This window comes from Branchiostoma floridae, chromosome 5, assembly GCF_000003815.2.
Source record: "Branchiostoma floridae strain S238N-H82 chromosome 5, Bfl_VNyyK, whole genome shotgun sequence".
NCBI classification, from domain to species: domain Eukaryota; kingdom Metazoa; phylum Chordata; class Leptocardii; order Amphioxiformes; family Branchiostomatidae; genus Branchiostoma; species Branchiostoma floridae.
The window spans coordinates 18107354-18131829 of NC_049983.1; the positions used below are offsets into that span (position 1 = coordinate 18107354).

At 42.6% G+C, this 24476-nt stretch overlaps 1 protein-coding gene and 1 pseudogene across 1 annotated transcript in view; both read right to left on the reverse strand.

Annotated features, from left to right (window-relative positions):
* LOC118416239 (myosin-7-like) overlaps positions 1–6448 on the reverse strand; it is a 17095-nt gene extending 10647 nt beyond the window's left edge. The window contains exons 1-15 of the mRNA XM_035821324.1: positions 6192–6448; positions 5574–5717; positions 5132–5288; positions 4700–4727; positions 4471–4567; positions 4028–4120; positions 3725–3788; positions 3226–3327; positions 2640–2876; positions 2125–2393; positions 1816–1986; positions 1186–1501; positions 1010–1074; positions 661–866; positions 256–516 (exon numbers count right to left, since the gene is read on the reverse strand). Of these exons, the coding sequence (XP_035677217.1) occupies positions 256–516; positions 661–866; positions 1010–1074; positions 1186–1501; positions 1816–1986; positions 2125–2393; positions 2640–2876; positions 3226–3327; positions 3725–3788; positions 4028–4120; positions 4471–4567; positions 4700–4727; positions 5132–5288; positions 5574–5717; positions 6192–6395 (2414 nt within the window). The 5' untranslated portion in view covers positions 6396–6448. The remainder of the gene's footprint in view (positions 1–255; positions 517–660; positions 867–1009; positions 1075–1185; positions 1502–1815; positions 1987–2124; positions 2394–2639; positions 2877–3225; positions 3328–3724; positions 3789–4027; positions 4121–4470; positions 4568–4699; positions 4728–5131; positions 5289–5573; positions 5718–6191) is intronic.
* Positions 6449–11506: 5058 nt separating this feature from the next.
* Positions 11507–23757, reverse strand: LOC118416240 (annotated as a pseudogene).
* Positions 23758–24476: the final 719 nt, after the last annotated feature.

Here is a 24476-nt window from a genome sequence, read left to right on the forward strand (position 1 = left end):
GTGCGACCTCGGTGGTTTATTCGGTGGTTATCGCACCTGACCAGGGATTATCTCACCATATACACCTCGGGCCGGGGCATTAACCCTTTATTATATCTGGAACAAGCATGTACATGTACTAGGTAGCATTTATCAAGCGAAGTTAATGTAGGCAAAATCTGTGTAACCTAAAATTCGTATCAACATTAGCACAGAGAGAACTTTGTCTTTGCTGGTAAAAGCTATAACGTCATTATGGAAAAATAGACAACTCACCTTGCACCGAACATCTTCATGAACTTCTTTCTCGCGCTCTTGCCAAGTGCACGAGCTTGCATTTTCACATAGATTTCGTTGACCTTCTCCTCGCGGATCTCCTCAAGAATAGCCAGGGTGCCAGCCTTGAAGAACACCTTGTTGAGACCACAGGAATACCTGGTCTTCTCCAGCTTGATTTTGTCCAAGATCATCTGGCAGGCTTCCTTACCCTCCAAGAATTCGTTGGGGTCGAACAAGTCAGCGGCCAGGACCTTGTACCTGTAGGTGAAGATGGAATTTTTATATACATGACATCTTCTAGCGGCTAAAGCTAAGGTAACCAGATTATTTTCTACTGCCATGTATTTGACATTGGCTGCAAAGGCACATATACCAAGCCATCATACAATGTATCTTTTGCACCTGTCGAAGAAGTCGGCATAGATGCTCCTGTTGGGGAATCCCTTCTGGCAGATACGGATACCCTCAAGTACACCGTTGCAAGTCAGCTGGTTGAAGACCAGAGGCCCGTCGATGATACCACCAGTCTTGATTTCGTTGGGGATCAGGCAACGCACAAAGCTGGGGTAGGTGGCGTGGAGGTTGGCCATCAGGGCACCAAGTTGCTCCTGTTTGAATTGAAAATACATAGTGAATTAACGAAGCAATGTGTTTCAATTGAGGCGTAAGCGATGCAAGAGATATTGAAGTACCTTTCACTCACAATCAAATTAGATATTTGTTATGTGTTATTTGCTGGATAACATCTTACCCTATGAACACTGGTCACAGTCTGCATGGAGCCACTCTTCTTCCTCTTGCCACCGCTCTTGTCAGCTGCAAGATTAAGTTGAAATAATGTGTAACTAACATTACACGGGTAACCTGACTCAAAGAACTATATTTAAAAGCATCAGTAAAACAGACAGTTATACGAAGATAACTGACCAGCCTGCTCTTCTGCTGTCTGGTAGTCTGCCCAAATGAAAGGCATGAGTGGGTTCTTGCTGCCCTTCAGCGTGATGACAGCGCTCTCGTTCACTGGGTCCTTGTTCTTGTCCAGCCAGTTGGAGATGTTGTAGGCCACAGGTCCGGCGTAGTGACCCAGCTCAAAGTGAGCCTCGTACTTCTTCTTGCCTGGCTTGGGCTTGCCGTACTTGGGATGCTTGCCCAGATGAGTGTTGTGCAGTTTCTCGATGAAGGTCTGGTCAGAGGCCTTAGGCATGATACACTGTTCCTCCAGCGTTGGCAGCAGACCTCCTTTCTGTAAACACACATCATTGTATACATCTGGTGACGTAGAGTCCAAATGTTAACAGCCAAGACCGGTAAGTGCAAAATGCACCAAGATGATGGCTTTCTATGGTTCACGGGAAGACTTCACAATGACCAAAGTCCTCCGAATGTCATGAAATGTCATAGTAAATGTAATCTTTCTTTAAGGTGACTTTGACAGTGTATCGCCGGGAATTTTGAGTCATACGTCAGTATATGACGTCTTTATTTGTAACTATTTTTACACATTTACCTGCTTTTGCTGAAGGCTTTTCACCGCCAAAAACAAAGAACTCCTCTAACCTTCTCGATCAGCTCCAAGCAGGCGGCCAAGTCCATACCGAAGTCGACAAATGTCCATTCGATCTGCTCAGCCTTGTACTCCTCCTGCTCTTGTACGAACATGTGGTGGTTGAAGAACTGCTGCAGCTTCTCGTTGGTGTAGTTGATACAGATCTGATCGAGACTGTTGAGCTGGATAAACAAATTTGAAACATGAAATCTATTTACAGAAACTAGAGACACCATCTACTATTTGATATGGGTATCATTTCTGTCACTTTCACTGTCAATTTTTGTCACTTTTTCGTGTTACTGTCTGAAAAAGCTCACCTCGAAGATCTCAAAGCCAGCAATGTCCAGCACACCAATGAAGAAGGCTCTCTCGTGCTCAGTAGCCAGTGTCTCGTTACACTTGTCGATCAGGTACTTGAAGATCTTGCCATAGATGCCCTTGGCCAAGCCACTAGTGGAGTTCATACACTGTTGAGCTGTCTGGCCCTTGGTCACAAACTCGTTGCCGACCTTGACACGTGGCTTCAAGATGTTGTTCAAAAGTTGCATGCCATCGACGCCGAACATACGGCCTCCTTTCTCCGCAGCTGTAAAGTGATAATAGGTAACGGATTGTTTTGGTATGATCTCACATAAAACATAATTATTTGGATGGTTGGTCTTTACAAAGGCGAAAAGATTTTACCACCTATATAGTACAGAATAGGAAGCTTTGTTTTACCACAACATACATGATAGCCGGTAACCCACGTGAAGTCATAACCAAGTTTCATTTTTAAATTTGAGTGGCAACGATGTAAATATTGAGATATGTTGGAACAGCGAGAACTTACGAGCAGGATCTTCGCAGTCTCCCTGGTCTTTCTTGTCTACGTATGTCAGATTTCCTATATGCAGGATGCCGGCACAGAAGTCGTACACACTGTTCTTTTCCTCGTTCGAGAAACCCAGGATGTCGAAACCCTCGTCGGTCAGGCCCATCTCCTCCTGGTCGTTCATACCTGCCACGGTGTACACACCCTCCTTGATGAAGTGATACTGGGAGGGGTCCGTGCCAGTCATGATGCGCTCTGTATGAAAGAGAAATAGGATTGAATCACGGTTAATACACACTTCACGTAGCTGCCCCATTCTGTAAACAACAAAGTGTGATGAATATTTCGACTAAGCTTGCGTGAATTTTTTTTTGGTGAACGCCATTTTTCGTATCTTATCAAAATTACATTATGCATTACTATGAACATCGGCTAATTAAAGCGTACATTTGTATTAGTACTTGTAACAAGTTGTGAAGCTATTTTTTTTACTGTAAACGAAGTTAAGCTATCTATAACAGTTTTCGCAGGTAAGCTATCTATAGCAGTTTTCCCGTTTTTGTTCATCCATCTACGTAGCGTTAGCCACTTGGGCGTTCCTTACCCGTGACAGCCGGGATTCCGTTGGACATGATCAGGAAGAAGATGTGGTAACCACGCTCCATGCCGGGCAGCTGATCCACAACACGGGACTTCTCCAGCAGGTCTGGATGTATTAAAAAAAGTGAGTGACTTAAATGTATGTATCTATTAATGGTGTAACGTTATTGCATCTTGATGATTTGTGATATGTTAAATAATACCATGACTAACTTAAAAGATATTCTAAATATATACCTTTGAATGACCCCCAATTTTTTTAGAAAACATGAAACTTTTTAACAACAATGTATGAACATTACTAATGAACATGTTCATACCTGTCCTGCTTTGCAAAATCATTTGTTATCACGGCGCTATAAACAGTCACAGTACGTGGATATGATGCGTTACTCGATAGAATACTGTCTTATTTGAAGGAATTTTGTGGTTGAAATAGTCAATCAATACTGAGTTAGCTTTCAGTAAGCTTGTAAGGAATGAATAGGAATCACGGTACGTACAACTTTCGATGTCAGCTCCGGACAGCTTGCCTGGTTTCGTAAAGTGGATACGGATGAATTTACCCTGGAGGTGGTCAATGAAAACATGAAAGCTTTTACCGTCTTCTTATTACATAGTTAACACAGAAAAAAATGTTTTTTATTGGAGGTTGACATGTACTAATGAATAAATGCAGTACATATGTACTTGGAATGATCTGACATTCAAGCTGCAAAGCAATATTTACACTATTGGTATCTTTATCATCATAATATAATGGTAATCGCATTTAAGGTCACTAGAAAGTAGCCTGCTGTACTTACGAATCGGGAGGAGTTGTTGTTCCTCACAGTCTTGGCGTTACCAAAAGCCTCCAGTACAGGGTTAGTCTGCACGATCTGCTCCTCTAGACCGATCTGTAGAAATAGTAAAACAAGCAAACATATAATAACTATAGATATGTGTAATATTGACGTATTTGTAGACGATCATTTGCGATTCTTCTGCAAAGATATTCTAAGTCAAATATCATCTTGCTAGTTCTGTCAGTTCTGTAGAACCACTGTCGGAAACCGCGACGGGAACCAATTATGAACATTGAAACCTTTGGCGAGAAATGTTCATGAACAGTATTACTCTTTTTTATGGCACCATCGCTGAGCTTTGATGCAAAAGTACCCAACTAAATGGCTAAAGCTGTGCTAGCCTTTTTTTAAAACGAGTCCCTTGCCAGTATATGTTTAACGCTTTTGTATTAAAGACTTGCCTTCTTCTCCTGGCCACCACCGGGAGTTCCGGAAACCATGGCCAGGTACGCAATAACCTTCTTCGTGTTCTCAGTCTTCCCGGCACCAGACTCGCCGCTGATTTAGAGGCAAAATGTATCATAGTTACAATGGAGTATATTTTGTCGAGAACGTTGAACAGTATTTAGATTAAATAAAGTCAATAGTACAAGAAACTTTAAAATTACATATACTATGAAAAGATCTTACGTGATGAGGCAAGATTGGCACTGGCGTTCTAAAAGAAGGATAACAAACATACCGATTAGTAGACATGGTAGATACAAGGTTTTATGGTCATTTTCCTATAGAATTCCTCTTTTTACATAGTAAGATAATTGCTAGAAGCATTCACCATGCAATTTGCAAAATGAATAAATGTACCGAGTTTATTCCAAAAGCAAATAACAGCATCAGCTAAAACATGCAAGCCTACAAGCCTACAAGCCTACCCCAGAACACTGTCCGGGAACACATACGTCCTCTGAATGGCATCCCTGGCGACTTGTTTTAACCAACCGAAATTCATTTTCCATCTTATGTTGGTATTTACTCGAGCAATTTACTGGTAGATCCTTAAGGTCCTTTCATCACAAGCATGAGTTAGACTTTAAAGGTAAGCATAAAGCCCTACTGACTCACCTGCCAACATGTTCTGGTAGGCATTGTCCACCACGCAGAAGAGATGGGGCGGCACCTCCGTACGCCTCTTGCCGCGGTACGTGTCAACCACGTTCGGGGTATAGATGGGCAGAAGCTTGAATGGGTTGATCACGACGCAGAACAGGCCGGAGTAGGTCTAGAAAAAATAGGAACTTTTTGAATGATGTTCTTGTCTTGAAATGTAAATTTGAAATAATTCTTCCACTTATCTTTTAGTCCAAACCGTTTGGTTACTCTGCAAATTATCAAAATAATAACTAATTTTTTCGCATGTGAAGATACGGTTTCAAACTGACTTGAACTCTGAAGGTCATTTTGTTTTGAGATTTGTTTTTGAAAGAATTTTGACGGATAAGCGGGTCTATTCACAGAGTGTAAAATGCAGCTACTCATGTGGACCACTTAATTCAATGATACTCACGTAGATGAGAGTGTTCTCATAACGCTCCCTCAGGTTCCCCAGCACAGCGGCCTCGTGCAGGAAGGTCATGTTCACCATGTCCTCTGCGCAGGCGAACTTGGAGGGGTTCTGCGGCAACAGCTTGGACTTCTTGACGACAACAGTCTGGTGGGAAAGAAATTCGAAACTTCAAAACTTCGTATCTTTAAACACAATGGAGCCCTCGTTACAAGTAGCCGAACATGGCCTCCCTTCCTTCCCCCAACCATGGTTAGGAATGGGTTTGGGAGGATATCGTCAGAGATTAATTCGTGGTTGGCACGGTTGGTTGGTTGGACGGATACGCCAGCCGAATGTGCAAATTTTGAAAACATTTATTTGTGGACTAGAGGTATGGAATAGGCCGGCCTGTAATTGGCTGTTTGTCTTCTTAATGACAACAGTTGTGGAAATTTGAAACTTCATATCTTCAAGTTTACAGAACTCAGATATATAACAGGAAGTCACATGATGTCACCATACTACAGCGTCCGATAACTGTGTAAGCATAGTACTCAATGAACAACAAGCAACGAAAAATGATGATCAAACAGTGAAAGTTAGTTTGACAATGACTAGCCTCTGACAAAACAAACTCACCGCTCCTCCAGCAGCCACGCAGGTGACGTCATCACCTTTCTCGCTCTTGGCTTCGACCTTGACAAAGATCTCCTTTTTATCAGGAGCCCAAAAGTTCTTCTTGGGGTCGTAGGGAGCCGTCTTCAGCGCTCGCATGACGTCCGGTTTCCCCGCGAGGAACCATTCGGACGGCTGGTCCATGAGTGACGGACCGTAGGCAGGCATGGTGGCTCTTTGGTTGGAGACTCACACCAAGGAGAAAGAAGAGGAGACTGCAGCTGGCGGGACGGGGATAGAGGTTGTTGAAGTATTTATTTATCTTATGCGATATAAAGGATATATTCAGTTAAACGCATAATGGAATAAATTGTTTGACCTTGAACTAGACCGGGAAATAATATCGCTTTTCCATGAAATTAAACTAGTACCAATTCTGATGCCAAAACAATTCAGGGTTTATAATACTTCGTGGTAACAGATATCACTATATGCGATATTAAGGATATGAGAGATCTTTATGAGATATCATTTTATGCGATATAAAGGATAGATTCAGTTTAACTAAAAAAAAATACAATAGATTGTTGGAATGTTAAGAAAACGCTTTAAACTTGAACTAGAGCAGGAAATAATGTTTTTTCAAATGAATTAAGCGAGTCCATGGCACCAATTCTGATGCCAAAACAATTTAGGGTTTATAATACTTCGTGGTAAGAGATATCACATAAAGTGAAATGTACGCTTGATGTATTCACATAATCTCCAAACACTTACCTTCAACTGGCAAAGCTGTGAAAGATTAGTGGCCGTCCCGTCTTATATACGCGAATCTCATGAGCATGATATGTCACAGTAATGTGCCGTTTAAGCACATGGAAGCACTTGCATGATGCTCTATTGGTGAGTTAACAATTAGGTCCTTCGTTCTATTGGTCGCTTCGTTAATTCGATGTTCAAGGCCACTCTACAATTAGCAAACTTGACTGATTGCTGTCGCAGCTGTGTTCAAATGTATGGAACACTTAGCAATTTCATGGTCTAATAATACCGAATGAAAACAGACTTCACATACCCTAAATGTTAATGTATTTTTACCGTTATCAGACGGTTTGGAAGCAGGTGCTGACTAGGTCATATAGCGCTGAACGCCATCTAGAATTACCACAAGAAAAACATCACATTGCAAAGTTCACATTCTACAGCTTGTCGGGTATGTACAGCGCTAAAAGTTCGTCTACAAGGTTATGGCCTGCTGTTAACGTTTACTGTGAGTTCATGTATATATTTCACTTGTTAACACGTCTATGTTAAATGGAAATGTTCGCAGAGGGAGCACACAAGCTTGACTTTGCTCCACAATCAAGTTTTAAGCGGTATGGATTTCGTTGTAACCCAATACCAGTGGTACCATGTTGTCCTAGATGTGAAAGCTGTGTGAAAAAAGACAGACATTCGGTATTTCCACATTTACATGATACCAAACTTCAAATTAGTGCTTTGAAACCTCGGGCGCTCTGCAATCAACAAAATGGCTGACCAGATTGACATGGCGACCCGTTTCATGAAAGATACTATGGCTGGAGATTCAGTGATGTAGACTTTCCTTTTATCAAATGAAGGGCGGAGTAGTCATTCCAAATTACCCTTAGGGTAATTAAGCGACGGGTTGCTCTTTTATCTAATTTTCTTTTCTGAAAATCCTACGTTGATACATTCGCACAACTTGTTTTTGACCAAATTGAACATGTATCTTGGAACATATACTTTAGGCCCATTCTTTGCATTCTTTTGCAGCAATTGTCCCACATGTGTCTCGCAATAGCCGTGAATTTGTCTCGTCATACATACCTCACGAAATCTTCACATAAGTGCTGTCAAATCTGAAATCCCTCAGATTGACTCAGCTGCTCTTGTACTCAAGAAAGACGTTTTGCAATATTAGCACTTACGCGCTGGCTAAAAAACACCACCCGGCAGAGAGCATATGCATCCACCGCGATCTTTATTTTGTTGTTACTAATTATTATAGTTGAAAATCATATCAAACTGTACGACGTTGGAGCTCTTCTAGCTGTGTCGGCGAAAAAGAGTAAGTCATTTTCATTTGGAGCGTGTCATTAGCTTCCTTAATGTAGTACGATGATATGCAGGGAATGGTCAACATTACTTGTAGACGTGCAGATTGTTAAAACGATGCATTTCTTTGGAAGGTACAAATTGAGCAGCTAAAATCATGACTTTAACCTCGCCTTAAAACTTAAAACGTATTTGTAACCTATGAAATGATTAGAATTATGATCTTGACTATATCAATACGCGGCGGCAACAAGTTTGGAATTACTTGTTTGTAGACCTCAATTTTACGGGCATGTTCGACTTCTTTAAGATATATTCTGTATGTGTCTTTGTTGAAACTAAGCGCTCCCGAAACCTATAGCAATGAACCCCCGATGTTGGATTCCAAGTATTCTTCACTTCTAGCAGCCTGTACCTGGTTTTATCTGAAAAACTTCATTTTTCAAGACTGGATTAGGCTTATTTTAGTTGATCTCTTAAATGTATTTCCTTGTTAGTCAGAAGTAATTAAATACTAAAAACTTGGATCTGAACGTTTGTAAACTTATTTCCTTTACATCATTCGCTCCTGTTGTGAGTTGAGTATTCGAAATGCGTTGCTTCAATAAGCCTTGCGTTCATTCAAGCTAAAATGCACGATGTTCTCACTTTGACGACCATGTGTAAGTCGCATTTTTGTATTGACATTTTTGTGCGTTGTGAGTAACAACTTCGAGTTATATCAGGATTCAAATCCATACTGTTGGTTATTTATCTACTTTTTGGTACTATTTGGTAGCTTTTCCGATAGTTCTGAGCTTTTGGAAAAACGCGTCCATCTTATGGGGATACAAATAGTATAAAGCTTGGCAGTGCAGGGATATTTCGACGAATAAGCGAAATTAAAGAAAAGTGACTTAGGTGGTTTTCTATCGAAAGTTTCACGGATAAGAAATATTTTCTTAAAAACGTTTTCTTTTCTGGTCATTTACAAGTTTGTCGCCAGTAATGAAGTTGCTTTGACTACATAACTTGAGTTCTCCACATATTTGCCGTCAAATGTGCTTAGATGGCATCCAATGACGCAGCGATGTTTTGATGAAGGTGAAGTTGAAGATGCTGCTATGCGCGCGCTTCCAAACCGAAATACCGACCATCATTTATAGTAACCCGTCAGCCGCGCACCACGATTTTTGGAGTTTATACTCAAGTATTTCGCTTTTAGTGGTGGAGGTGGTGGAAGAGAAGGTCAGTGTATTCACAAGTGAAGTTGATTCTTTGTTCCTTAAACGTAGATTCTGGTGTCATTATTTCAGATGCATTGTAGCGAATAGCTAACATTATCCATATCAATAACCATTGGCGCAAGAATACTTTTTTTGTCCTTTAGTACACTGTAATGTTTGACTAGGCATATTGAATACCCTCATTGATCAAAATACCCCTTTAAGCTGTCAGAATGAGACCTAAGGCAGTTTTGCAAATTCGTTCTCGTCACCTTTCCTTTATATCTCATCAAAAAAGGTTTCAGGTTCGAGGTGATTTTTACGAGTTGCTTCCTAATAGTACAGCACCAGTACAGCTGCGCGCCGCAAAATTCGGTTTATACGATATGTTGGGCATGGCAGAAAGGGGCCTAAATGCAATCATCTGCCTTGGCTGTCAATGACGGGGTATTCTTGGGAGAAGGGCCGCCCTACTCTACGCCTAAAACAGATATTAGAATAGCATCATTAATGTCATTAATACACAGTAACTGATATGCGTATAAATTTCGACATTGAAACGGTGACTGTACACTGTTCAAACAGTGACTAGAACTTTGCAGTTCAATTCTAATGATGTAAATTTAATGATGTATAACCAACAGCACACCGTCGTCAAATGTCTACATGTATGACTACGTGTGGTCTGTCATTTGACTCCCTCCAGGCTCTTCGGTCAGACACTAAAGTAGAGTAGGATTCCGACGGCTTACTAGGGTCATATTGTGTGGAAGTTATCAGTGATCTGTGTATGACAGATTATCAGCACCCCACACAGCACCTAAGTTTTTGCGAGCCCAACATAGTTTGTACCTATATTTAGGGTATCAGTAAAGTAAAACGATTGCACATGTAACCTTTTCATTGACATTGTAAGTTTGTTTTGCTATAATCTTATGACGACAATCCAACTTTAAAGGTCTCTTCTGCGTGTGCCCATGAACAGATAGATTAGAATAGATTTAGTGTAGTTTTGAGAGCATACGCTTTCAGTCAGCTGCTTTGCAGCATATGGTAGCAAGCGTCAATGTAGTAAGTGACGCATCTTACGTTTCACAGTTTCGCCTGCAATCTTTGATATACTTTCTATGGCTTGCCTTGTCCTATTCCAAGATGACTTCGATGCTGCCTGAATTTTGCATCGGTCGCTGCAGCTGTAAGGTGACCTGTCCATTACCGCTGTACTCCTGTCTTCACTGTGTCCATATATAAGGTAGTTTTAGGCGTTAGATTGCTTGCACAGTGATCCATGGTTAGAGGGAAATATAGTGTTTCTGATACAATGTCAAGTGGAAAATCAGAGAGTTGAGAAAACAATCCAATATATCTTAATTTCTGCCCGTCCCTATATCCTACTGCCAATTCCCTTCATACCGGAGAACAATCTTTTGTAGAATTCGAGGTTTTTTTTTTATAAGGAAAGTCTTGTATGTGTTAGATGCTATCTCGGTATCATTATCAATTTTCAATTTTTTATCAATTCAATTCTCAGATCAGCTTAATGGTGTCCAGTTTTACAGCTTATTGATAACTTTCTGTTGTCTGCCATGATGTGCCTAGGAAATGTCTTGTTCTTCTGGCTGGTGTGATCTTTCTACTTAACGCTGTGATAATTTTACTGGGTGACACAGCTAGCTAGGGCTTCATATTTTTGGGTCAAAGAGAATACCGTTAACCATATTTAAAGACAATGTAACATAGCTGGATTTTAAAGGTTCACTGGACGATTCGAGTGACCGGTCGATCTCCATCAGCCTTCTTCATTTGCACACTCAAATGAGTTGCATTTGCATTCGATCATTATGAATTGGTGGCTTTGACAAGTTCAACCGGTTTTTCCAGTTAGATGTAATGAATTTTTCTGCCAGTACATTTTAGTGACGCTGAAGATGGATGGATGTCACTCGAAACGCCCGGGAGTAAACCTACGTTTTTTTAATCCAGTTGCAGAGATTGAATTTTTGAAAATAAATTTAGTGAGGAAAGACAAAGTTTATTTATAGTGAGACTACATTTTATTTCAGAAAACCACCAACGGAGGAAACGAAAGACAGAGCAGATTGAGGTGATCAAACATCTAAATTGAAAAGTGAAACAATTTCACAAGTGGCTGTCGGTTTACACGCGAGACTTGGAGCGAAGCTTGTTGAGGGATCCCTCTGCAATCTCGGCACGCTCCAGGTTGTCCTCGTACTCGTGCTGGGCCTTGCGGTACTTGGCCAAGTTGGACGATGCCTGCTCCTCCTGTGTCCAATGAAAAGTAATTGGATATCGTTGGAATGTCAGGTGATAGATATACATGTAGATAAAACTTTGAGAGAAAATTGTAAATTTCGTGACACGCAAAATGCAATGAACAGCATTATCATAACTTTAAATTGTTGAGAGGGAGATACTTACAGCCTCCTCCACTTGGCGCTTGAAGGTCTTGATCTTCAGCTGCAGCTTCTCGACCAGCTCCTGGATGCGCTCCTGGTTCTTGCGGTCCTCCTCGGCCTGGAAGCTCATCTCCTTGAGACGGCGCTCGTTCTTACGCAGCTGCTTCAGGTCCTCCTGGTGCAGGCGGCTCTGCTGGGCAATGTCGTTCTCCAGGTCGCGGATCTAGCCATATGACGGCGTAAAATACATTTGAATCGATATTGAAAGCCTGAACAATTATGCAATGATCGTAATGCCCCTTAAATGAAAATTGTCCGTTACTCACAATTTCACAACAGGTTTGGTATCTGATTATTGTCCTTTCAAGATCTACCTGCCTTATGCAAATGTAATACATTTCTTCCCCTTCAAAGATCAGATACCAACATAACTCCACACTTACCCTGTTCTCCTGCTTCTGGATGGCGCGCTTGCCTCCCTTGAGTGCGATGGCCTCAGCCTCATCCAGGCGGCGCTGCAGATCCTTCAGGTTGGCCTCCATGGTGCGCTTGACCTTCTCGGCGTGCTGAGAGTTCTCCTGCTCCACACGCAGATCTTCGGCCATACGGGAGGTCTGATTTATAGGATATAAATAGATATTTTCGTCAATTGTATTTTATACAAAGCTTTTCGAATAAGAAAAAGGGACATACAGTACAAGAACGTCGCCTTTACATACGTCAGCCATGGCCTTTTTAGCCCTCTCCTCGGTACTCTTGTGATCACCGATGACCTCTTCCAGTTCGGACTGGATCTGCGACAGGTCACCGTCCAGCTTGCGCTTGTGTCCGGACAGGGCTGAGTTCTGTGTGCTCAGCTCACCAAGCCTCTCGTTGGTTTCCACCAGCTGAGATTCAGCGGCCTTACGAGCTCTCTCTGCGTTGTCCAGTGCACCGCGAACCTTGGAATAAAAGTTGTCCTTAAAATCGGAAATGCGCTTCAAAAGTGCAATATAACATCACTGTTTTGTCCCTTTTATGCAATGCATAAATTCCAACTCGTTTAGTTTATCCATGTACCCACCTCATCACCTTCGGCCACCAGCATCTGGCACTTGCGCTCGGACATGTTGTACTGCTCACGGATCTCATCACGCTGTCGCTGTTCGTCGTCGATAGTAACCTGAAGGAGGAGAGAACATCTATTGTCTTCATTTGTTAATGTTATTGTATATACCAGAAGTATAGTTGCAATCAGTACAGATTATCTCCAGCACGTTTAAGTTGTAAATGAGATGTACTGTACAATTACTTCGCCTATGCAAGAAGGGTGTAAAAGACACCGAAGACCTGTAGATACCTGCATCTCCTGGATTTGAGAGTGCAGCTTGGCAATGGTCTTCCTGGCCTCAGCGTTGGACCTGTTGGCGGTCTCCAGCTGAACCTCAACCTCATTGAGATGTCCTTCCAGGAATTTCCTTGCTCTCTGCGCTTCTCCCTTCTGTTTGCTCTCGATCTCGATAGATGCCTGCACGCTATCCACGGCGCGAGCCTGGTTCTTTCTGGAGGATTAAAATGTATACAGCATCAAATCTGGAAGTAATGATCGTAGCATCAAACATTCGCAATCTGAAGCTTATGTTTGATAGGGAATTAACTGCAGATAACTGCAGATGCTTGATAGCTCGCTCACAATTACGACTGTTAACACCGTGTTTCTTCCATCATCTACTGCTGCCTGTGATCCACGAGTATCGTATTGTTGCAATCCCAACCAATCAATCAATCAATCAATCAATCAAACAAGCAAGAAAGTACATCAACTCACCGCGAGCTTTCAAACTCCTCATCCTTTTCGGCGATTTTCTTCTCGATATCACCCTTGAGCTGTGCCAGTTCAAGCTGAGTTCTGACAACCTGTAAAAAAGTAGTTAAATCAACTATTATAGTTTGCATTACGCATACTAAATGTATAGCAATATGTTTCTTCCCTGCTTTAGATGTTGTAGGAAATATGCCTACCTGCTATATATAACCCAGGTGCCGGCCCTCTTATTCCTCTGTTTACAGCATCTGATAATTTTGATAAGGTTTGCTATTGACTTACTTTGCCCTGCTCGATCTCGAGAGCACCTTCAGCCTCGTCCACTGCATTCTGGAGCTCCTCCTTTTCAACGACCAGGCGCTTTTTGGTCTTCTCAAGTTCGTGAAGGTTCTTTGCGCTCTCCGCCAGTTGGTCGTTCAGGTCGTTGATTTCCTCTGTGTAAGGAAGAATTATTATTACATTAGCGATACATGAAAGTGTTGATGTATATAATTCCGGTATTGTTCAAAGAAATGGGTTTTTGAAATACATACCTTGCAAGGTTTTATTCTCCTTCTTCAAGGCATCAAGGGCCTCAATGCCTTCGTCATAGACATTCTTTAGCTTCAGAAGCTCGGTCTGGTAGGCGCGGTGCTCCTTCTGGGATGCTTCCAACTCGGCGACGAGAGTTTCACACTTCTGCCTCCACTCGGTCATCTGTTTGTCGACCAGACGCTGCTTCTTCTCCAGCTGAGACGCCAGTGTGTTGGCCTTTTCCACATCCAACATCAGGTCCTCCACCTCGCCAGCCAACCTGTTCTTGGTCTTCTCCAGGCTAGAACACTTGGCGTTAGCGGATTCAACCTGCTCCTCGGCGTCTTGCAGTCTGGCGGCCAGCTTCTTCTTGGCCTCCTCCAACTCCTCTGTCCTCTGGATGGCGTCGGTCTCGTACTTGGAGCGCCAGGCCGCCACCTCAGAGTTAGCTTTGGCCAGGTTGCGCTGAATCTCGGACTTGGCCTCCTGCTCCTCCTCCAGGGACTCACGCAGAGCATCGCAGTCGGACTGAGTAGCACGCAGCTGGTGGGCTAGGCCGTTCTTGCCCTTGGTCTCCTCCTCGAGCTGGCGTTTGACTTCCTCCATCTGCTGTGTGAGCATGCTCTTAGTTCTGAAAGCATGGCATATGAAATAGTCAGATATCGTATAAGATATTGCGTTGTTGAAGATAGATTCTGTGTGTTTAACATCTGACAGCTTCCTTTGTTTGCAATAACAAACCACCATCATTTTTTGTTTTATTTCAAATCTTCAAGGATTTGCCTTCTTAGCTGGTTTGCAATTCTTGGTTCTATAAATCATATAATGTATGTGTAAATCATTCTGTTCTATAGTCGTCATTAGTATCTAATAGTCTATCTGGTATAAAGCTAACTTGCACCATACCTGCTGAGCTGGTTTCCAACTCCTTCTGACTCTTCCAGCTGACGCTGCAGGTCGTTGTTCTCGGCGGTCAAACGTGACTTCAGCGATCCCAGTTCTTGTGCGACACGGGCATTCTCCTCAAGCCTTGCATTGGCGTCAATGTATTGATCTTCAAGCTGCTTGTTCATTTTCTCAGCTTGGACCTGCAATGTAGTTTTGCAAATGTGTAAGAAATAGGAAATACGGCTAGGCACAATACCATATATGGCAGTATAGGCCTCTTTTGCTGCATCTTGCTTTGGTAATTTATATCAAGCATGTTGAAAAATGAATAAATACTTCGGTTCTTTATAGAGGTTCATATCGTACGTATGAAGAAAGGAATAAAAACAAAGGGGTGCGTAAAATTGTACTAACCCTCTGCTTGGTGACTTGTTCAACGTTGGAAGCCAGATCATCGACCTCCACCCTGAGGGAGTTCTTCTCCTTCTCCAGCTTAGTCTTTGCCCTCTGCAGATTCTCGACTGACTCAGTCATGTCCGCCACGGTGTCGTTGTGCTTCTTCCTCAAGCTGGCGGTGGCAGCTTCATGGCCAATGGTAGCCTCCTCCAACTCACGACGAACCTGTAAAATGGCCGAAGCAATGTAAAATCAATGTATGTCAAAAGACGATCAACTGCTTTTGTGTGAGAGGTTGACGTTTTATGGATATGAAGCTAGATGCCTTTTCACTTCTTTTAGTCTCGATTCATACGTCATGTTGGTAAAGAACTTGATTGATGCAGTGTACATATTTTCTTTGCCTTTTTTGCTAGCTTTGTAAATATCTCATACCTTCTGGAGCTCGGCCTCTCGCTTCTTGTTCTGCTCAACCTGGGCAGCTGTGGCACCGCTAGATTCTTCCAGCTTCTCACCGATGTCTTCCAACTCACGCGAGAGTTCGGCGCGCTGCCTCTCCAGCTGTGAATTTTGATTGAAAGTATACTTGACCACGTTGCCTTTAGATGAGCGATAAATCGACACATTATAGGCCTTTCGGTACTTCATGAGTTGAATAGTCAGATACTAAGCATCATAATCAGGATAAGGGTTTATTTATTCATCACGGTACTATCTAGACACCTTAGTCGGAGTATACCTTTCATATAATTGCAAAGTACCTTTGCACGGGCAGCTCTTTCTGTCTCCAGTTCCTCCTCCAGCTCCTCGATCCTGCCCTGCAGCTCCTTAGTCTTCTTCTGCTGCTGACTTGCCTGTGAAGCCTCGTCCTCAACCTTAGTGTTCAGGGCGTTGATCTCAAACTCCTTCCTGATAATATCATAAACAAGGGACTTATTATCATTTGCTGTCTTGTAAATTCATTGGTGTCGTAACAGAAGTATTAAGCAGTTTGACGAGAAGTTATGAACGGATTCATTCACTCACTTCTTGTACTTCTCCTCCAGCTCGACCTTGTAACGCTCCAGTTCAACCACCAGATCCTGGGCGTTCTTCAGGTCGTTCTCCAGCTTCCTCTTGACGCGGTCAACATCCGCACGGATCTTCTTGTCGTGCTCTAGGTTGTCCTCGAGCTAAAGAAATTGGTAACTAATCTGGTTAAGGAAGATTAAGAATTGATCATAAGAGACGCATGACACTGACATTCGTACTCTTACGCGTTTGCTTAGACAACATTAACTTTGCTACGTCAATTATGGTACGTGAGTCTTGGTTGGTGGGTAAATCATAAAAGATAGCATAGTTGACCCAGGTAGAGTTTAGAGTATCTCTTACGTCGTCCAGGGTCTGCTCCAGCTTGACTTTGAGCTTTGTGAGGTTCTGGGTCTTATCTTCCTCTGACTGGAGATCATCCAGGGTTTGCTGAAAGTTTCAGACAGCAAATAAGTTCATGATCCTATCATGATTAATCATAAGACAAAATATCATTATCCTGCCCAACAGTCTCATTTGATTGTTGATAGGGAGAAAAAGAAAAAGTAAGTAGTAAGTGATGCATTCATGACGTACTTCTTGTCTCACACCAATTGGTTTCTACCGTTCACTGTAAGGTGGTCTGAATTAGAAAGCGTTATTCATATGTCACGACTTACCGCATTGAGCTCCTCCAGCTTCTTCTTCTCGCGGCCGAGCTTGCCGATCAGTTCGTCGTTCACGGCCACCTCCTCAGTCATGGCGCGCAGTTTGTCCTCCACCTCCTGCCTCTCCTTCTCCCTCTTGCTTAGTTTGAGCGAGATGGATTCAATCTCCTTTTTCATTTCGTCGCATTCCTGCTCTGCCTGTTGGAGAAAATTTGTTGGAGTATACTATGGACGCTAGTTTGCGCTGGTGCCGATTTCCGTCAGTCAAAAAGACTCAAGTCAAATTCAAGAGCAAAGGTGATCTTGACAATATTGTACCTTCATCTTCTTGGACTCCATCTGCCTGTTCTGGTCGGACACATCCTCCACGCGCTCCTCAATTTCCTGCAGCTGGGCGTCCAGTTCTGCCTTCTCCTTCAGTAGGGAGTTCACGCGCTCCTCGCCGTTCAGCATGATGTCTCTCTCCTATGGAAGAACTTCATCAATATACTATATAATAGAGTTTCAAGATACAATCTATACAATGCGTCAATACTCTCAGACTCAGTGAAATCTTACTAAAAGTATGTGCATGTGGTACATATTCATGTCGTGTAAACTCTCCGTCAATACAGCTGTGTTATGTATTCATTATAGTACACAGTACATTTTAGTCGACATGTCAACTCTTAAAGCATGTCTGGTTAGCTATGCCACAATAGCCGTTGCACTATTGATTGAATATAGGAATCTTACGTTGAACAACAACTCATTAATCCTGTCCTTTGCGGCTTGGACGTCGTTGTACTTTGCTTCTAGCTCAGCCCGATCCTGGGTAACCTTCTCATAGTGTTTTTCCATTGCCTGCAAGAAAGTGTGAAGTATTAGTGTATTCTTGGGCCAAGAATCTTAAACCCATATACTCTTTGTGCTTGAGGATGCATGCTTAATCCCTGACATGTAACTTGGATTTAGTATACGGCGTACGCTGAATGATAGGTTTACGTTACGGAAAATACTCGTTGAAAGCATCGTATTTTGTTTAAAAGTGGAGTCAAGAAATATAGTGTAAATTCAAGAAATGTACCGCGAGTTTTATCTTGGTTTCCTTGAGCAGTTCCTCTGCCATGCCTCCAGTCAGCTTGGGCTGCAGGGCCTGGTACATCTTGATCCACCAGTCGTTGCGCAGCCTGAACCATGCGCGGATGTTGCGCTGCAGTATACCGACAGCCGCTCTGCAATGGGCCAAATAAATGGGTTATATCAGGTCATATTCAACACGTTCACAGTACTTGGGCTTTCACAGCGCTTAGGCAACCGTCCTTGTAATATAGGATACTTAGAATGTCTACAGGTATATGAATTTGAAGTCGTTAGAGAAAGTGGCTGACTCACCTTGCACCGAACATCTTCATGAACTTCTTCCGCTGGCTCTTGCCAAGTGCGCGAGCTTGCATTTTCACATAGATTTCGTTGACCTTCTCCTCACGGATCTCCTCGAGGATAGCCAGGGTGCCGGCTTTGAAGAACACCTTGTTGAGACCACAGGAATACCTGGTCTTCTCCAGCTTGATTTTGTCCAAGATCATTTGGCAGGCCTCTTTCCCCTCCAAGAATTCATTGGGGTCAAACAATTCAGCGGCCAGGACCTTGTACCTATAGGCGTAGATGTTAGATATTTATACATGAACTTTTTAGCGACTAGAACCAAAATAATCAGATCCTTTTCTACTATAATTATATACCATATGCAGCGAAAACAAAAACGGTCATACAATGTATCATTTGCACCTGTCAAAGAAGTCGGCATAGATGCTCCTGTTGGGGAATCCCTTTTGGCAGATACGGATACCCTCAAGTACACCGTTGCAAGTCAGCTGGTTGAAGACCAGAGGCCCGTCGATGATACCACCAGTCTTGATTTCGTTGGGGATCAGGCAACGCACGAAGCTGGGGTAGGTGGCGTGTAGATTGGCCATCAATGAAGCCAGTTGCTCCTAGGGAAAACACATAGAGAACAAGGAAAAAGTTTTACGTTTTGAATGCCAGAGAGTCAAAATATTTATAGTATTTATAGTCTGTCATTAAAATAACTCAGATATATGATACGATATATGTATAATCATCTTAATGTGATCTTACCCTGTGAACACTAGTGACAGTCTGCATGGAGCCACTCTTCTTCCTCTTGCCACCGCTCTTGTCAGCTGCAAGCGCATGATTAAACATTGTTTATCCAACACATGTAACAAGTACTAGTACGATGTAATACAAGTGTAAGTAGAAGAAATACGTATCAAACACACGTGATAGATACTGACCCGCCTGTTCTTCTGCTGTCTGGTAGTCCGACCAAATGTGAGGCATGAGCGGGTTCTTGCTGCCCTTCAGGGTGATGACAGCGCTCTCGTTCACGGGGTCCTTGTTCTTGTCCAGCCAGTTGGTGATGTTGTAGGCCACAGGTCCGGCGTAGTGACCCAGCTCGAAGTGAGCCTCGTACTTCTTCTTGCCTGGCTTGGGCTTGCCGTACTTGGGATGCTTGCCCAGATGAGTGTTGTGCAGCTTCTCGATGAAGGTCTGGTCATTAGCCTTAGGCATGATGCACTGTTCCTCCAGCGTTGGCAGCAGGCCTCCTTTCTGTAAACACACATTATTTCATCTTGTGACATAGCTATATAATCCACATATCAACAGGCAAGAAGTACTTTATTCACGTAGAGGATGCTAATTTTGCTAATGGTTTTCAATACTGAGAACATTAAAATATAAAAGAATTATCGCGAACCTTTTCGATCAGTTCCAAGCAAGCGGCCAAGTCCATACCGAAGTCCACGAAGGTCCATTCGATTTGCTCGGCCTTGTACTCCTCCTGCTCTTGTACGAACATGTGGTGGTTGAAGAACTGCTGCAGCTTCTCATTGGTGTAATTGATACAGATCTGATCGAGACTGTTGAGCTGTAAGGAAAAGGTCATATTACAAGAGAAACAAGGTATCAGGTTACAGAAACTTTGTATTAGGAAGAGATTAACGAGTAATCTGCCAGATCATCTATAAAATATGTATCGTCTTCAAACAATTTCTCATGTGTTTTTTTAACAAATACCTCAAAGATCTCAAAGCCAGCAATGTCCAGTACACCAATGAAGAAGGCTCTCTCGTGCTCAGTAGCCAGGGTCTCGTTACACTTGTCGATCAGGTACTTGAAGATCTTGCCATAGATACCCTTGGCCAAACCACTAGTGGAGTTCATACACTGTTGAGCGGTCTGGCCTTTGGTCACAAACTCGTTGCCGACCTTGACACGTGGCTTCAAGATGTTGTTCAAAAGTCCCATACCATCGACACCGAACATACGACCTGCCTTTTCCGCAGCTGTAAAATGATCACGAACAACCGAACGATGATTTCGCTGTGAATTAAATAATAAAACATCAAAGAAGAGACTTGTCCTCTACAACTGTGAAGCTTACTTTCAGATGTTTACAGATATGATATATGTATATTGCTTAAACGGCGAAAACTTTTCTTAAACTTACGAGCAGGATCGTCGCAGTCTCCCTGCTCTTTCTTGTCCACATACTTCAGATTTCCCATATGCAGGATGCCGGCACAGAAGTCGTACACGCTGTTCTTCTCCTCGTTTGCAAAACCCAGGATGTCGAAACCCTCGTCCGTTAGACGCATCTCCTCTTGGTCGTCCATACCGGCCACGGTGTACACACCCTCCTTCACGAAGTGGTACAATGAGGGGTCCGTGCCAGTCATGATGCGCTCTGGGTGCAAGAAAGATAGCATTGAAAGTTTTGTATTCAAATTCAATGTAGCTGCCCATTTTGAAATAAAACAGAGATCCCCGTGTGATAAGTGTCCGTTTATGTATCTGCAAAAAGGATGCCGTTTGCCTCAATGATTGTTCATTAGTCGAATGAATTGAGAAACAACGCTAGCTTAGATATTTTTTCTCAAGTTAATTCCTCTCTCTCCCCAGTATCAGTGTTCCTTACCCGTGACAGCCGGAATGCCGTTGGACATGATGAGGAAGAAGATGTGGTAACCACGCTCCATGCCGGGCAGCTGGTCCACAACACGGGACTTCTCCAGCAGGTCTGGATGAAATCAACCAAAGAAAGAAATATATCGTGAGTAGCTTTAACGTATCTTGAACAAAATATTACAAAACGTATCACTGCAGATGTGTGTTAGTTTTTGCTTCACTAGCACAGGCGATGATATGTGTAAGACCTTCAGTAATTACAAAGAAAATGATAAGAAATGACGTTCTTACAGCTTTCGATGTCAGCTCCGGACAGCTTTCCGATCTTGGTGAAGTGGATACGGATGAATTTACCCTGGAGTGGTAAATTGGAATAGAGGCGTTAACTGGCTGTGTAGTCACCCAGTAATATGATCCAGAAACATATTGTACTTACATGTAAGGTATTTCAAATAGTGCTCTCACTCTTTTACTTGAACTGATCTTCCATGTAGCTCAAAGGTCAAGAGGGTTGAGGCATCTATAATCTGTTTTTTCGAAGGGGAAAGTAGACTTGTTTGATAACTTCAGTTGAAGTACAGCTTGTGGAAGGACTCAGTATAGATATAACAACAATACCAAGTACCTCAAGGCGACCAAGACTTGACGTAATGGCTGATGTAGCATTGCCATCTATATCTTTAATAAGGGATCAGCGTGTCTTCACTTTTATACTCCTTTGGTACTTACGAATCGAGAGGAGTTGTTGTTCCTCACGGTCTTGGCGTTACCAAAAGCCTCCAGTACAGGGTTAGTCTGCACGATCTGCTCCTCTAGACCGATCTGCGAAAATAGTCAAAGTAAGAATACGATAGCAATAGATCTAATCCATGCGGAATACTAAACGTCTTGGTAGACACTCGTTTACGTTTTTTGTTGCAAATCGTATTCTTTTCCTAGCTGTTCGAGATCAAAAATCAACCAGCCTACAGCAGAAAAAAAAAGAAAACTACTCGACAATTTGGCGTATTTATAATTGCGTAATCACTCGCAAAAATAAATGTATGCTAATATAAAGACTTACCTTCTTCTCCTGGCCACCACCGGGAGTTCCGGAAACCATGGCCAAGTACGCAATAACCTTCTTCGTGTTCTCAGTCTTCCCGGCACCAGACTCGCCACTGATTTATAGGTCACAATGCAGGCTATTGGTTAGGAAATCATTATGAAGGAATAGCACAGGATGAAATAAAATGAAAGTACAAAAAGCGGAGGACATTTTATATCATTTAAACATAGACCAGAAGCACTTTGCTATATAAAGTATGAAGATATCTTACGTAATAAGGCAAGACTGGCACTGGCGTTCTGGAAGGAAATATGACCATTAGTGAATACAACGTCAAGTACTCATGGTCTTATGGTCTAAGTCTCTTTTATATAGAATACGAATAGCCGAAAAAACGCGTTCTTTCTTTCATTTTCATGCCACTACATTCCGCAATGCAGGTATATAGACGTCTTTGATCAAGTATCTTTGGGGTGGATCCTTAAAGTTTTGGGGCGCAGAAGCCTCCTGTCCCTACAAGCTCTAAGTATATTCTTGGTCCGTTCATCACAGTGCTTTTCTGGTCAACTATCGAGACACTTGCCTGACACCATGTTCTGGTAGGCATTGTCCACCACGCAGAAGAGATGGGGCGGCACCTCCGTACGCCTCTTGCCGCGGTACATGTCCACCACGTTTGCGGTATAGATGGGCAGAAGCTTGAAAGGGTTGATCACGACGCAGAACAGGCCGGAGTAGGTCTAAAAGAAAAATAGGGAACGTTTTAAAAGATGTTGTAAATTCATACTAACTGTAAGAAACCATTTATATGTTTTTGCAAAATACATCTTTTAAGAAATCATCGTCTTTTCTGAAAAGGGAGTCTCCCTACAAACTGGAAGATGCAGAAAGTGTTGTAGGTCTCTTCATTAAAAATTCTTACGTAGATGAGAGTGTTCTCATAACGCTCCCTCAGGTTACCCAGCACAGCGGCCTCGTGCAGGAAGGTCATGTTCACCATGTCCTCTGCGCAGGCGAACTTGGACGGGTTCTGTGGCAGCAACTTTTTCTTCTTGACGACGACAGTCTGGTGGTGAAATGAATGCGAAACTTCAAAACTCGATATCTTCAGATACATACAAGACATAAAAGTACATGTAACACTGCTAAATCTGACAAATAGTAACGTCTGAAGGTATGTCATATTTGATGCAGCACCACAGCCAATGTAACAGATAAACAAATGAGGGTAATACTAAAAAGTGTGAAGGATAATTCTTTGATGGACATTCGTGATGATGGCGCCCATCGTGTACATTACGCCAACGTTTTGACAGTAGAATAAGCAGCAACAACTTCCACACATGCGGTTTATCATAGCTGTAATAAAAATACGAACTTACCGCTCCCCCCTCACCCACGCAAGTGACGTCATCACCTTTCTCGCTTTTGACTTCGACCTTAATGAAGATCTCCTTTTTATCAGGAGCCCAGAAGTTCTTCTTGGGATCGTAGGGAGCCGTCTTCATTTTCCGCATGGTGTCCGGTTGTCCCGCTAGGAACCATTCGGACGGCTGGTCCATGAGTGAGGGACCGTAGGCAGGCATGGTGGCTCTTTGGTTGGAGGCTCACACCAAGACGAAAGTAGAGAGACTGCAGCTGAGGAGAGGGAAATATAGGTTTAGGAAAGATAACACCATTAATTTAGTTGTGAAAGATTACGGATGAATACTATTGAAAGCCAAATGAAGTGGTTGCAATGTATGCATACGTTGGTAAAACGTTAAGCACACAAAGTATCAAAACATAAGAAGCTATTATAAAATGACAAATCGTTTAGGTGAAGTTGGACAAGTGGTCTCCATCTGGCATGTTTGGGTAACGGCGTTAAATCAACAGCAGCGGAAGGCCATGTGCATTCAAGCGTGTCATTTGTATATCCAAAGCGATATGGCAATGCATTCCAAATAGTTGAAATACGTTTATACCATGAAATGCAAATATGCACTTCATGCTCCAATGTTTGTTTTTTTGCCATTACATAGTTCTATTCAAAGTTAGAAATCTTCATGATAAAAGATACATGCGCCAATATTCCACACACATAAAGCAAAGTGCTTTACGGATTTACAACTTCTTCAAACACTTACCTTCGACTGGCAAAGCTGTGAAAGATCAGTGGCCGTCCTTGTCTTATATATGTGAATCTCATGAGGATCATATGCCAAAGCAATGTGAATTTATGCACATGTAAGCAATCGCATGATGTTCCAGATTGGTGAGTTAAGAGTTAGGTCCTTCATTCTATTGGTCACTTCGTTAATTC